The 13,392-nt window shown below is 53.1% G+C and overlaps 1 protein-coding gene across 1 annotated transcript; it reads left to right on the top strand.

The window, feature by feature from the left end:
• Nucleotides 1–928: 928 nt before the first annotated feature.
• On the top strand, nucleotides 929–12,995 carry ENO1 (enolase 1). Its single transcript, XM_064396851.1, has 12 exons — nucleotides 929–1,057; nucleotides 4,284–4,377; nucleotides 5,632–5,727; nucleotides 7,854–7,912; nucleotides 8,543–8,612; nucleotides 8,799–8,932; nucleotides 9,061–9,283; nucleotides 10,768–10,965; nucleotides 11,173–11,374; nucleotides 11,511–11,619; nucleotides 12,003–12,061; nucleotides 12,534–12,995. Exons 2-12 carry the CDS (start codon nucleotides 4,293–4,295, stop codon nucleotides 12,601–12,603), a joined length of 1,305 nt encoding a protein of 434 aa, XP_064252921.1. The 5' UTR covers nucleotides 929–1,057; nucleotides 4,284–4,292; the 3' UTR covers nucleotides 12,604–12,995.
• Nucleotides 12,996–13,392: the final 397 nt, after the last annotated feature.

The following is a 13,392-nucleotide window of genomic DNA, read 5'->3' as shown; positions in this document are numbered from 1 at the left end:
CACACTGCTGTGAGCTGTCACAGCCACCACGTTAGTGCTCCTTCTCCCCAGGAAGTGTGATGGTTATTCACTTCAGAGCGAGTATTTATTGCGTTTGTAATTAACCTTTCCCTGGAACACACACACCCGTTCCAGCCTTGCTCCTTCCAGGTTATTCCCACACCCTCAGTCTCCTTGGACTGCCCAGCCCTGCCGTCTCTCCTCATGAGGGAGATGCTCCACACTCCAACTTTGTGGCCTCCAGCAGCTCCTTGCCTTTCTTGTACTGAAGAGCCCAGAACTGGACACGATTGTGAGGAAAGGCTGAGGGAATTGGGAACTGGGAATTGGGATTGTTCTGCCTGGAAAGGAGCTCTGGAGCAGCCTTCCAAGGCCTGAGGGGAACTTAGAGGAGAGCTGTGGAGGGACTCCCACAAGGGCAGGTAGTGACAGGACAAAGCGAATGGGTTCAACCTGACAGAGGGCAGGTTTAGATCGGAGATTAGGGACAAATTCCCTGTGAGGGTGGTGCGGCTGTGGCACAGGGCGTCCATGGCACTTTGGATGGAGGATAACTCTGAAGGCGCCCAAGGCCAGGATGGACGGGGCTTGCAGCAAGCTGGGGCGGTGGGGGATGTGGCTGCCCACGGCAGGGTTTTGGAACCGGCTGGTTCCAAAGCGTTTCCAGGGCTTTGGAACCAGTGTCGGAGCCCAGCCCGGCCGCCCCTCACGCCCGGCCCGTCCCTCACGGCGCCCCCCGCGCCCCGCTCCACATGGTCCCGCCCGCTCCCCCCGCCCGCATGCGCCGCGCCGGCCCCGCCCCCTCGCGCGGGGATTTTCCACGAGGCCGCGGCCCGGCCGCACGTAGCGCACGCACTCCAGCCCGCCGCTGGCGCGAGGCGGCCGCAGCCAATCGGGGCGCGGCGGGGGGCGGCGCTGGCCAATGGGCGCGGCCGGGGGGCGGGCCCTGAGCGCGAGGGCGGCTATAGGCGGGCGGGCGCGCAGCCGTTGGGTCTCAGTCAGAGCCGGGGCGGCGGCGGCAGCGGAGCGGCGGCGGAGCGGGGCTGCGGGCACAGCGGTGAGTGCGGCCCCGCGCCTCCCTCCTCCGGGCGGCGGCCGCGGGGCCCCGGCAGGCCCCGTGGCGAAGGGCCGGGCCGCGGCTCGGCGGTCCCCGGGGGGTGCGGGTGTTCCCGCAGCACCGGCGGGGAAGGGAGGGCCTGAAGGCCGGCAGTGTGCGGGGGTGGGGATTAAAAACGGGGGGTATGGTGGGGCAGGGCGGGGGCAGGATCAGGGGCATGTGGTGGGGCAGGGTCAGGGGGATGTGGTGGGTCAAGGCATCCTTAAACGCAGAGCTTAACCTCTTTCTTTTAATCATTAACAGTCGCTCTAGGCTTGCGTGTGGCGATTTGGACCTTCCCCTCTTTAGCGGATGTCCTTCAGTGGTGATTTGGACCTTCCCCTCTTTAGCGGCTGTCCTTCAGCTTCCCATCTCAAATATTGAACGCTTGCTAGCACTCCTCTGAGCCCGAGGTCTCTTAGCGGGTATTTGAGTGCGGGTTGTGCCGAGGCAGCCCTGGATAAAGCGCAGGTGTGGATAAGGAGCTGCCTGTTAACCCGCCTGCCTCGTGCGGGGCTGCCCGAGAGGGTCCCGGGCTCTCTCCTGCCCCGTTACTTGCCTGCTGAGTCACAGGGTAGGGCCAGGGCTCTCCGAGGCTGGCAGGAAGTACTGAAGTTTGTCATGCAAGCCCGCAGGATGAGCCAGCGCAGTTTCAGGCCTCCATCTTACAGACGGAGAAAGTGGTTAAAGGTGTCTGTGATTTGCTCCCTGCCAGGCATCCTTCAGAACCCGTTGGATCATGTCGTAGAGGTGGATTCGTGCCCCGTGGAGAGCAGAGGAGCAGGGCTGGAATGTGCACATTTGTCCAGTTTCAAGGAGTGCTTTGGCAGGGGAATTAATACGTTGGATCTGATAGAGTGCACTCAAAGGTCTCAGCTTTTTTCAGAGCACTGGTGGTATGAGAGTTGGGGTCATGAGGACCTTTAAGTGTCAAGAGAGGCTTCCACTGATAAATGTGGCAGGCCTGTAATAAGACACTCACTAGGGCAGTTATTTCTATGGCTAAACTTTACTGTTGCTTTTTAAATCTCCATTCAGAGCCTTGCAGTGCTCAGCCTTAACCCTGTATTGATTTTAGAGAAGCGTGGCTGCAAGGTAGCTCACAAGGACAGGGTTTGGTGGTAGGGTTGGCTATAAAAAGAATATTTGGAAATAATTTTCAGTTGGAGTAATCTCCAGTTGAGAGTTGTGCATTCCCTGTAGGGTCAGATGAGGAATAAGTGCTGATTTCTCAGACTTGAGCTGGTGGTGAAGAAGGTCCTCAGAGCTGGCAGGGGTTGTAACTTGCTCCTGGGCAGGCTGGAGTGTGTGCCTTCCCCTGAAGGGAGACAGTGACCTTGTCAGCAGATTATGCTGCAAAAAAAGGTTTAAGGCAGTGTGCTCGTTAAATACCACTGGGTGTTTGGCAGAGAACAAAGGTCAGACGGTGCTGCTGTGACCTCTGTGCCTTCAGTCAGCATTTCTGTGGTTAAACCTGGGCACACAAGGGCTGACCCTTGTGTTCAGATGAGTTGACTGGTTGGATTGAGGCAGAATACATGGTGGTGAGCTGAACAGCAGCAGTTTTACCCTGTAGCTCAAAGGGGGAGTTGTGTCCTGAACTCAGAAGTGGGGAGTTTGCAAAAGGAGCATCACGGATTTCTGGGGTAACAGTGCTGTGAAATGTCACTTTCTGCAGAGAAGGGAGGGACTTGTGGGCCCTTGTCAAGGATGCTGGAGTGGTGTCTGAGCTGGCAGACATTCCCAGTGGAAGTTCCTGAAGTGCCCCCTTGGTGAAGGTCAGCAAACAGCTCTAGCACTGCACTGAGAGCTCCTGGGAACTGGCTGTGCTTTCAAAGAACAAGCCACCTCAAGTTCCGTGGCAAAGCCAAGGTTCTAAAAATGAAAGTAAGGTTTAGCAGGTGCCAGCCTGATAAACTCTAAAGCCCCTTTTGGATAAGAGGGGATTCTTCCTGTCAGCCATTGCTCAGTGCCTCTGCAGGGAGCTGTGTTCGTGTGGGTGGCACTGATAAGCAGAGACCTGCAGGGATTTATTTCCAGCTTGTGTGTTCCCTGATTGAAGCTGGGTAGTGGCAGCATGAAGGTCAGCTCGAGGAAGCTGTCTTGTTTCACATTTTGGTCATATCGTGTGTCAGTGTGGGGGTCTGGCGAAATCTTAGCCAGCATGCAGGGGCAGGACAGCTGGAAGGGACACGGGGAGAGCAAAGGCTGCCTGGGCTTCTGACCTGGGGAGGGCAGAGTCTGCTCTGGGGGAGGAATGAGAGTGTGCAGCTGCCCCTCACAGACTGAACAGCAGCAGCATTTCTAAGGTCATGTTTTTTTAACTTTGCAGTAACTGTGGAAGGATTCGTGACCATTTCTGTAAACAGGGTTGCCACCCACACTGGCTTGCCAAAAAAACAGCTTCCAGATAGCTCAGCTTGTGAGGCTGAGCTTTCCTCTGTGCAGATGGGCTGGGTTTGGTGCCAGTCGATGCCTTGCAGGCATGTGTATGACTTGATTTTTAAAATGTAGCTGGGCTTACATAAGAATCCCCTCACTGCAGTTTTCTGAAGTGGATAAATGTGAGAAGGGAAAAAAGTATTCAAAGGACATGGGGAGTTTTTATTCCTGTTAAGAGAAAAAACTATTCCTGTAAATGCTCAACAGGGTGTAACTATCAATGCAAGTTTTTAGTGAGAGCTGTGGCTGCTGCTCTTTGGTCATTGGTTCCCTTTGGCTCTGAGCAGCTGCTGTGCATACCAAGAGCACTCTGTGCATGCTGAGAGCTGTGGCACTCTGCTCTCTTGTCAAAGAGAACTCTTAACTGATAGCAGAGAGTTGCTGTTTTGGGAGCTCTTTGCTGCTCTGACATGGTGAGGTGACTTTCCTTTAGATTTGTCACCTGCTCCTGCTGCTCTGTCTGGGGTCTGATGATACTGCAGCTCAAGTCATGTGGAAGCATCAAGAGATTGTCCCCTGCACATAAGGAAGTGATTATTTTTTTATAATAAGTCATGGGACACTGGAAGAGCTTTCCAGAGAATCTGTGGCTGCCCCATCCCTGAGAATGTTCCAGGCCAGGCTGGATGAGGTTCCTCCAGCAGCCTGGTCTGGTGGCACGTGTCACTGCTCATGGTGTGGCATGGGTTTTATGGTCCCTTCCACCCCAAACCACTCAGTGAGTAATTGTAGCTCCTTTTTGCAGGTACTAAAGATGTCTATCACCAAGATCCATGCCCGTGAAATCTTTGACTCCCGTGGCAATCCCACTGTTGAGGTAGACCTCTACACCAACAAGGGTGAGTCCTCACTGCAGCTGTTCCTCCCTGCTTAGAGCTGACAGCACTCGAGGCAGGCAGAATTATACACTTCTGTTCTAGCAGTGGGACTGCTGACTCCTTCCTCCACACAGAAAACTTGTTAGAACTTGCTGTGGGACTTGCAGAAAAAGCCTCTGCCTCATTCTGTTGGATGAGTTGGATGCCTCATTCTGTTGGATGAGTTGGATTCCTCATTCTGTTCACTGGGCTCCAGTTCCTGGCCTGGGCAGTGCAGGGTTTTTTGGAGGGTGCTGCTTCTCGTGGCCTAAACTGTGGGCGAGCTGTTCCAAACCTGCCCTCCTTCCCTTGCCCCAGCTTAAACTGGAATAGCACCTGGAAACTCTGTTCCTGAGCAGCTGCTAATGGCCCTGCTTGTCAGTGCTCCCCACTCTATATGGGAACACTGGAAGTTTAATTCTTAATTTGTCTGCAGTGGCTTTCTGTAATGACACAGTCTTCTGCTGCACAGCTGAATTTTGGGTAGTGTACCAAAGTACTCGGGCATGACTGAAGAACATGCCTAATTGGGCTTTCACATGTAACATCTTATATTTTTAATTATTGTAGGACTTTCCCTTGGTTTGTTAGTTGTTCATCCCACATCTGATAGGATCTGACAAAAGCATTGTGCAAGCTCCTAGCGATGTGATTTGGTGGAATGAGCAAACACAATGGCTGTAATACACTGACTAAAGAGCTGATCTTTCTGCCTCAAAAGATTAATGCAGTCATTTAATGAGACTGCCCCCACTGAGCTCTTTGATTTAGTGGGATAAGGGAAGGACTGGAGGCTGAAGTTGGCATCTTGAACCCTGCAGAGCAGGCTCCAGGGTGCAGATTGGCTCCAAGTTCAGCATCCTTGGCTGAAGGAATGGGCTGTCTGGGTTGCTCTGAAAAATGCCATGTCCTAGAAGAATTTAAGAGCTTGCCTTGCCTGAGTCAAAGGCAGATCCAGTGAATGAAGCTATGCTTTTTGGAAGGGGAATGGATGCCTTCCTTAACTCTTGAAATGCCAGTGGAAGAGGAGTCAGTTTGCTGTTGGTCAGCGTGAGGGAGATGCTGATAAATTGGTGATGCTGATAAATTGGTGATGCTGTAAATGAGCAGGAAGCCCCTGTGGGATCACTGGGTGTGTGAGCAGAGCTGTGCTTTGGAGGCTCCCTGGCCCAGCTGCAGGGCTGGGCTGCTGTCTGGCTGGGGCTGTTGTGTGATTGATCTCTCCTGTGTGAGCAGGTCTCTTCAGAGCTGCTGTTCCCAGCGGTGCCTCCACTGGAATCTACGAGGCTCTGGAGCTCCGTGACAATGACAAGACTCGCTACATGGGCAAAGGTAAACCTGGCACCCACACTCCCTGCTGGGCTCCTGTGCCACTGCCTGAGGCCTGGCAGCTGAGCAGGGCAGACAGGCAGGGACAGCAGTGCCTGTGAGCTGGGCAGAGGCAAGGCAGAGGTGGCTGGGCTGCTTTCCTGGGCATGACCTGAGGGTGAGTGCCTCCAGCAGTGCTGCAGGGCAGGGCACCTGCATGGCTGGCTGTGTGGAGCTGGGCACACCCAGCCAGGTGACAGTGTCTCTGCTACAGCGTGTCCAGGTGTACTTTGCTACCCTGCTGCTCTTGCACTGTGGTGGTGTGTGGCAGAGTGCAGAGTGCTTTGCCAGTGTTGTAAGGGCATCTACACTGCCAGCTCCAAAAGCCTCAGTCACCCTGCAGTTAGTCACAAGGTCTTTTCATAGACCACATTTTTCCAGACCTCTTAAATCTGTCAGCTCTGGGAGTGCAGACTCCTTAGATCCCAGCATGTTAAAACCTGAGCCTGAGGTGTAATGCCAGCCCTGCCCACTGTGAATGTGCAGCTCTGCACTGCCAGTCCTGGAAGGTGCCTCTACTTCAGACCCCACAACAGCCACAGCCACTCTGGCTTTTTGTCTGCCATTACAGGTAGCCAGGACACTTAAGTTTGTGTTAGAGGTGTAATATTTTACTTGTCTGGAGACTGGCTGTGCATTCTGAAAAGAACCTAAACCCAGCAGTCACCAGGCTGGCTTGGGAACAGGTATGGGTGAGAAGGAATAGCTGCAGACAAGATGTCATTCCCTAATAAACATCTCAGTAGTACTTCTTGTGATTATTCTGAGAGCTTGGACCCTCAGGACTCCTTCACTTGCTGCTCTAAAAGCATTGGTGATGCCTCTGAAATGTGAGCAATCACCTTGACTTTTGGCTGGAAGAGAGAATTCTTTTCAAACTTTCCTGCCAGGCAGGTGAAAAGAAGCTGAGGTATCTTTTGCCTATTAAGAAAGAACAATTAAAGTGGACAGCTGAATTGAGCTTGGAGAGCCTTGTCTTAGAAGATTCATGGCTGTTAATACCTTAACAAAGAATAAGTGCCTGGATGACTGAATGTCCCAAAACCCCGAGGCTCTTATGCTGTTTGCCCAGGGCACTTTTTCTTGCAGAGAGTAAATGTGTATTTACCTCACTGTGCTAAATGTGTGTGTGCTCAGACCCGTTAAGTCTGATCCTATGGGCAGTTCTTAATGGCATTTAATTAGACTGTGCTTAACAGGCTGTAGCTGAAGGGCTTTGTCAGCTGGGAAATAACATGAGCTATGAAAAAATAATTATCAAATGGGAAGAGTTGCAGATAGCTGTTAGGCCTTTTCTAATGGAAGTCTGCAGACTTAGACCATTTGGAAAAGCAATTAATATTGTTTAGGATGCAGTCAAATAAGCTTCAGAATGATGAATGCTGGGTTTTTGGAAGTCTTTAAACACTGCACAGTAAATCAGGTGATGCTACAGCAGTGTTACAAAATAGTGTCAGGTAGTGAAGTGCCTGAGCTGCTGTGTGTGTAACTTCTGGGGAAACCTTTTCCCTCCCCTTGAGGAGAGCCCATCCTAAAACCTTCCCCAAATGCTGTGGTTCAGCCCTTGAGGTTTGGCTGGCAGAGTTGGAGACCTGGGTGTGGAGCCCAGCAGAGCCTGGCACAGCTCCCCCTGCTCTTTGAGCCCTTTGTGTGCAGTCCATGCCCAGTGCCAGTGCCCTGCTGCCTGTTTGTGTCCTCCCTGCACTGCTGTGGGTTGGCTGGGAGTCCTCACCTTGACTCCCTGTTTCGCTCCTGTCAGGTGTCTCCAGAGCTGTTAAATATGTTAACGAGTTCCTGGCCACGGCTCTGTGCACACAGGTAATGGATGTGCTCCCAGTGCAGCCTGGCACTCGGGTCAGCCTCCAGTGCATGGCCTGGCAGACTAACCTGGCATTCCTGGACCAGTCCTAGCCCATGCATCCCTCATGCACCTCCCAGTCCAGCCAGGGGCCTCTGTTCACCACACCTGGCCATGAGCTCAGCTTGGGCTGGGGCAGCATGAGGTGGTTCTCCTGGATGTTCCTGACATCCCCTACTAATCCTGCATAACCTGTGTGTTGACCAGTGTCTGATTTGCTTGTTCCTTCCAGGTGTCTCAAAAGCTGTTGAGCACGTCAATAAAACGATTGCACCTGCACTGATTAGCAAGGTAGGAGCAATCTGTCTTCTCTTAACATCTCCCACTCCAGGCAGTGTCCAACCATCCTCTGGTGGGGTGTCACCTGGGGGGTGTCAGCCTGTGTGTGGGAGTGCATGTGAACAAACTGACCACAGCAATGGTTTTACTTAATTTACTTAATGAGTGCACATCTAACACGTAATGGAACCTTCTCCAGCAGCCTGGTGGTGTAGTGTGCAGGGACACTTCAGCCCTGGGAGCTGCAGTGCTGCAGCTGGGGTACAAGCTGATTTATGCTTCAGGGTGGCTGAATGATGAGGAGGGGCTAGGTTTTATCCAAGCAGGGTGATTGGAAGGGAATCTGAGAGGATCCAGGAAAGTCTGCTTGAATGAGATTCCTGTGTGCTTTGTGGCACCAAGCCCAGCCTGCAGAGGCTGGTGCAGGACTGGGTGATGGTGGGTGAAGTGATGCACACCAGCTCAGCTGTCAGCCTGGGGCTGCTGCTGTGTGATTGTGGCAGGAATTGGTCTGGCAGCTCTTGGTAGCTGCCCTTGAGCAGGTGTTGGTGCCTGCCAGGGGTGTCCATGCCCTGGTGGGTGGTGAGGGTTTGTGGGGCTGTGCTTGGTGTCAGACAATGTTTTGGTTGCTTCCCTCTGCAGAATGTGAACGTTGTGGAACAAGAGAAGATTGACAAGCTGATGCTGGAAATGGATGGGACAGAGAACAAATGTGAGTGGGCTTTGTGTTGCACTGAGGGGTGAAAAGATAAAGATGGGTCACTAGAATTCTGTCTACCAGAACCAGCAGCCAGTGTATGGCCCTGTGCTGTGCACTGCCAGAGTGCAAACCATGGGCTGCTATTGCTGAGTCTCTGTTGATAAAGACACTTCTCTAATCAGTTTCTTCCTATTCCAGCCAAATTTGGTGCTAATGCCATCCTGGGTGTGTCTCTGGCTGTGTGCAAGGCTGGTGCTGCTGAGAAGGGTGTTCCCCTGTACCGGCACATCGCTGACCTGGCTGGAAATCCAGAAGTCATTCTCCCAGTTCCTGTAAGTGCCTGGCTGGGGCAGGCCTTGCTTTGACTTTAGCCTGGTGCTCCTGGATCAAACTAGAGAAGGAGGAGTGTGAATAAGGGCTGTTAGCATGCTCCAACCTGGCTTTTCCTGCTTCCTCCAAGGCTTTCAACGTGATCAACGGGGGCTCCCACGCTGGCAACAAGCTGGCCATGCAGGAGTTCATGATCCTGCCCGTGGGGGCAGAGAGCTTCAAGGACGCCATGCGTGTCGGGGCAGAGGTCTACCACAACCTCAAGAACGTCATCAAGGAGAAGTATGGCAAGGATGCCACCAACGTGGGGGATGAGGGTGGCTTCGCCCCCAACATCCTGGAAAACAAAGAAGGTGAGGATGAGCCAGGTGTGGGAGGAGATGGAGCTGATAGCTGGAGAGTGAGCTGATAGCCTGCCCAATATAATGGCAGGCAGGACCAATAGGATCAAAGGTGTAGAACTTCCTGCTTTGTCTTTACTCTGTTTCTTATCCTGGCAGACATCCTAAGATGCTCTGCTGATGTGGTCAGGTATTCCCTTGGATATCAGTCTGTGCAGTTGGACAGGGTGGTTTTTACTTCAGTGCCTCATTACTCTCATTCCTGTAGCAGCTTGAGGGAACCTTGTGCCCTTCCAGTTGAGAAGTGGTGTGGGAACTTGTGTGCACTGCAGGTGTTCAGAAGTCAACAGTCAGATCAGTGGAGTTGTTTTTCTGCAGACAAAGAGGGAAAACAGTTTGTGCTCTGCCTGGTTGTGTGTGGGAGGGCACGAAGGCTGGCCTGGGAAGCTGAGGCAGCTGCTGCTTCCATGGCCAAGCAGTTCTGTTCAGGAACCTGTGGGAGAGGCAGCTTGTCTGTGGGAAGCACAATACCTGTTCCTACAAACCCTGTACCAGAGGAGCTTTCTCTGCCTCTCCAGCAATGGAGCTGCTCACGAGCTCAGTTCAGTTGCTTTTGACTTCACAGCTGTTGGTTGTGTGACTGTGGAGGGGACTGGTGCCCTGCACTGCCTTTTCTGAAGGCACTGATCAGCAGCAGTTGTGCTGTTTCTGAGTCCCAGTGCCACAGCTTTGCTGGGTCTGTACCCTTGCAGGCATCAGTGAGGATGACCTTGAATGACAATTACATTCCAAGGGATTTTTGTTGCTGCCAGCAGCTGCTTTTGCAGTCTGTGCTACATTAGCATCTTACAAAACGCAACCAAACCCACACAAAAAAGAACCCAGACAAAAAAACAACCCAACAACAAAAGCAAACACTTGATCTAAGCTTCCTGCTGCAAACAGAGCCCAGCTGATCCCAGCTCAGGGTGGTTGGGGCTCTGCAAACAGTGCCACAGTGGGCAGTTCCAGAGAGTTCTGCTGGGTGGCTCTGTCCCCTCTTGTGCAGTAAATGTGCACGTGGAGAGCAGGTAGGTGCCCAGGGGGTCTCCTGTGCAGAGGCAGGCTCCAGCTCCCTGCTGTCAGGGTCTGGGTGCTCACCACTTCATGGTGAACACCTGCTCTGGAGCTGAAAGGGATTAGAGTGCAGGCACTGCTTCCTGCCCACATGCATAAAGTTGAAAGAGGCTGTGGTATCATCCAGTATTAAGCTTTCTGGGCTGACATGTAGTCCTGCCTGAAGAGATTAGGAATCCCATAATGGTGTCTCAAGGGTATTACAAGCTAAAAGCAGCATTACAGTAATATCTTGTTCCAGTCACTTGAGAAGTGGGAGAATTTAAGAACCTTTTTCTTGGGCTTTCTGAAGGGGTGAGGGGGATTCTTTGCCGAGTGAGGGAGCTGTGGGGTCAGGCTGCCTGCAGGCACTCAGCAGCTGCTGTGTGTGTGTGTTGCAGCTCTGGAGCTGCTCAAGACTGCCATTGCCAAGGCTGGCTACACGGACAAGGTGGTCATTGGCATGGACGTGGCTGCCTCCGAGTTCTACAGGGATGGCAAGTACGACCTGGACTTCAAATCCCCTGATGATCCCAGCAGATACATCTCTCCTGACCAGCTGGCTGACCTGTACAAGGGCTTTGTCAAGAACTACCCTGGTGAGTTGCTCATCAGTGAGAAGCACAGTGGTGGTGAATTGGGGTTGGTTGCTGAAGGGGGGAGTTGGTGTGCAGCCCCTCTTACAGGAGAGATTGAGAGCTCCTGCCTGACTCAGCCTCTCAGGGATGTTCTGGGAAGTGGGTAGCACTTTGGTGCCACTCCTCCAAGCCAGACCCTTGTCCTAAAGCTGCTGTGTCCCTCTGCAGTGGTGTCCATTGAAGACCCCTTCGACCAGGATGACTGGGGTGCCTGGAAGAAGTTCACTGGCAGTGTCAACATCCAGGTGGTTGGTGATGATCTCACTGTGACCAACCCAAAGAGAATTGCCAAGGCTGTGGAGGAGAAGGCCTGCAACTGCCTCCTCCTCAAAGTCAACCAGATTGGCTCCGTGACAGAGTCCCTGCAGGCGTAAGTTCTGCCCTCAGGGCCGGGCCAGGGTGGGGCTGCTTTTAGCTGGATGTACAGGGCAGAGTGCTGTGCTGCCCCTTGGCACTGCCACTGGGCACAGGGCATGGTGTGAGCTGCTTCTCTTGCTGTCTTGCAGCTGCAAGCTGGCCCAGTCCAATGGCTGGGGTGTGATGGTGAGCCACCGCTCTGGGGAGACAGAAGACACCTTCATTGCTGACCTGGTCGTGGGTCTCTGCACTGGCCAGGTGGGTACCTGCAGCTGCTGCACTTTGGCTCTGTGCTTGGTGGGATCATTTGGGGGTGAGGTCAGAGCCATGGTGCACTGCACTGCCTCCAGGGGTGCAGATTGGCCGTGTCTGTTTGCAGGAGCTGATTTGTTAATGGAGTGTGACAAGGGAACACCTTATCTTTTACAAACTCACCTTTAACCAGCAATGTCAAAGGTCTTTGCTCCAGTGGCTCTACTGGGGTTTCCTGGTCCTGCACCACCTCCACTGCTCCCAGGACCTGTTGTGTTCGTGTGGATACTGACCTTGATGCCCAAGCAGAGCTTGTGGTGATGCTCATTGCTCTGAGCAAGTTTTGAGTTGGCACTTAGAGCTCTTCCCTAACTCTGTGATTTCCTCAGATCAAAACCGGTGCCCCGTGCCGATCCGAGCGTCTGGCCAAGTACAACCAGCTGCTGAGGTGAGCCTGGGGCTGGGAAGGGGATCCATTCTGCCTGGGCTTTGCCCCTCAGAAGCACCTGCAGCACGGGGCAGAGCTGCTGCTGGCTGCAGGCTGGGGAGGAGCTGGGGGGTGAGCTCCAGAACAGATCACACCAAGCATCCAGTGGTGCTGGACTGAGACACTGCCCTCTGCACGAGGCAGTTCTCTTGGCAAGCATCCCAAACATTTGGGGTGAGCTGTGTCAGACGTGTGGCACTGCCCCACTGTGCAGGGGCTTGGTGGGAGCTGCCTTGTGGCTGTGGGACCTGCAGGGCCACACAGACCAGGTGTTTCAGGGCCACACAGACCAGGTGTTTCAGGGCCAGGTGGGCTGGGTGTTTCAGGGCCATGTGGATCAGGTGTTTCAGGGCCAGGGGTTCAGTGAGAGGCCTGTGCTAGTGCAGCGGTTCTCTGCTGGCTGCTGACACCCTGTGCTCTCTGTCCTTACCAGAATTGAGGAGGAGCTGGGCAGCAAGGCTCGCTTCGCTGGGAGGAACTTCAGGAACCCTCGTGTCAACTAAGTGTGGAAGAGTCTCCCCTGTTCTGGTTCAGCACTAGATATTGACTTAGATCACAATTACCTGTACTAGAAAGATAAGGGCAGCTGAAGGAAAAGACCAGTCTGCAGGTCCTCTTATCCTCTAGATGATCCCCTCACCCAGTGTTTTCACCAACTCTGGTCTGTTAATTGTAATGCTCTGCTGCTTCTGTAGAACAGTCCCCGGGGGTGTTCTGTGTGTTTAACACCCTCGGGGGTCATGACATTGTGATTCTGGGCATAAACACTTTAGTTCCCTTCTCTGTCTCATCTTCAACGTTTGGAGCTGTGTGATTTGCAGTGCAGCAAGAGGAACCTGCAGACAGAGACGGTAGTGTTTTTACATGTGATAAATAAAAGCATCAAACAACTCAACACTGTGTGTGGCTTGGAGTTATTTGGAGGAGTCTGGGGAGCAGGGATTCCCACCTTTGCATCGTGGAGTCATGGAATGGTTCATGTTGGAAGGGACCTTAAGGCTCATCTTGCCCTTTTTCCTGGGATTTGGCAAGAGTTTTTGGGTGTCTCTGTGCCCATGGTGACTGTTACTGTGTGGGCACTGTCACAGGGAGCAGAGTTGTGACCTCAGCCCATTCCCAGACAGGAAAAAACAAATTATTACACAACTGAGCGAGAGGATGTCTAAGCCAGCTCGTGCTGCTGCTTTTCCGTAGTGGCAGAGCAGTAAGAAAATGATTAATTTCCGATTCTGTTAATGACTCTTGCGGTGCTCAGCGCTGCCCCCCGGTGGTTTGTGCCTTGCACCGCACTC

The sequence above is a fragment of the Passer domesticus genome, chromosome 22 (genome assembly GCF_036417665.1).
Source record: "Passer domesticus isolate bPasDom1 chromosome 22, bPasDom1.hap1, whole genome shotgun sequence".
Taxonomy (NCBI): Eukaryota; Metazoa; Chordata; class Aves; order Passeriformes; family Passeridae; genus Passer; species Passer domesticus.
Note: the sequence above shows the minus strand (reverse complement) of the source record. Positions and strands in the feature narration are given on the sequence as shown.

Bases quoted from the DNA above. Each gene is read 5' to 3' on its own strand.
- ENO1 (XM_064396851.1), top strand. From the start codon at position 4,293: ATGTCTATCACCAAGATCCATGCCCGTGAAATCTTTGACTCCCGTGGC. The intron at 5,728-7,853 runs GTAAACCTGGCA...TGTTCCTTCCAG, and splicing joins GACTCGCTACATGGGCAAAG to GTGTCTCAAAAGCTGTTGAG. The intron at 7,913-8,542 runs GTAGGAGCAATC...TTCCCTCTGCAG, and splicing joins CACCTGCACTGATTAGCAAG to AATGTGAACGTTGTGGAACA.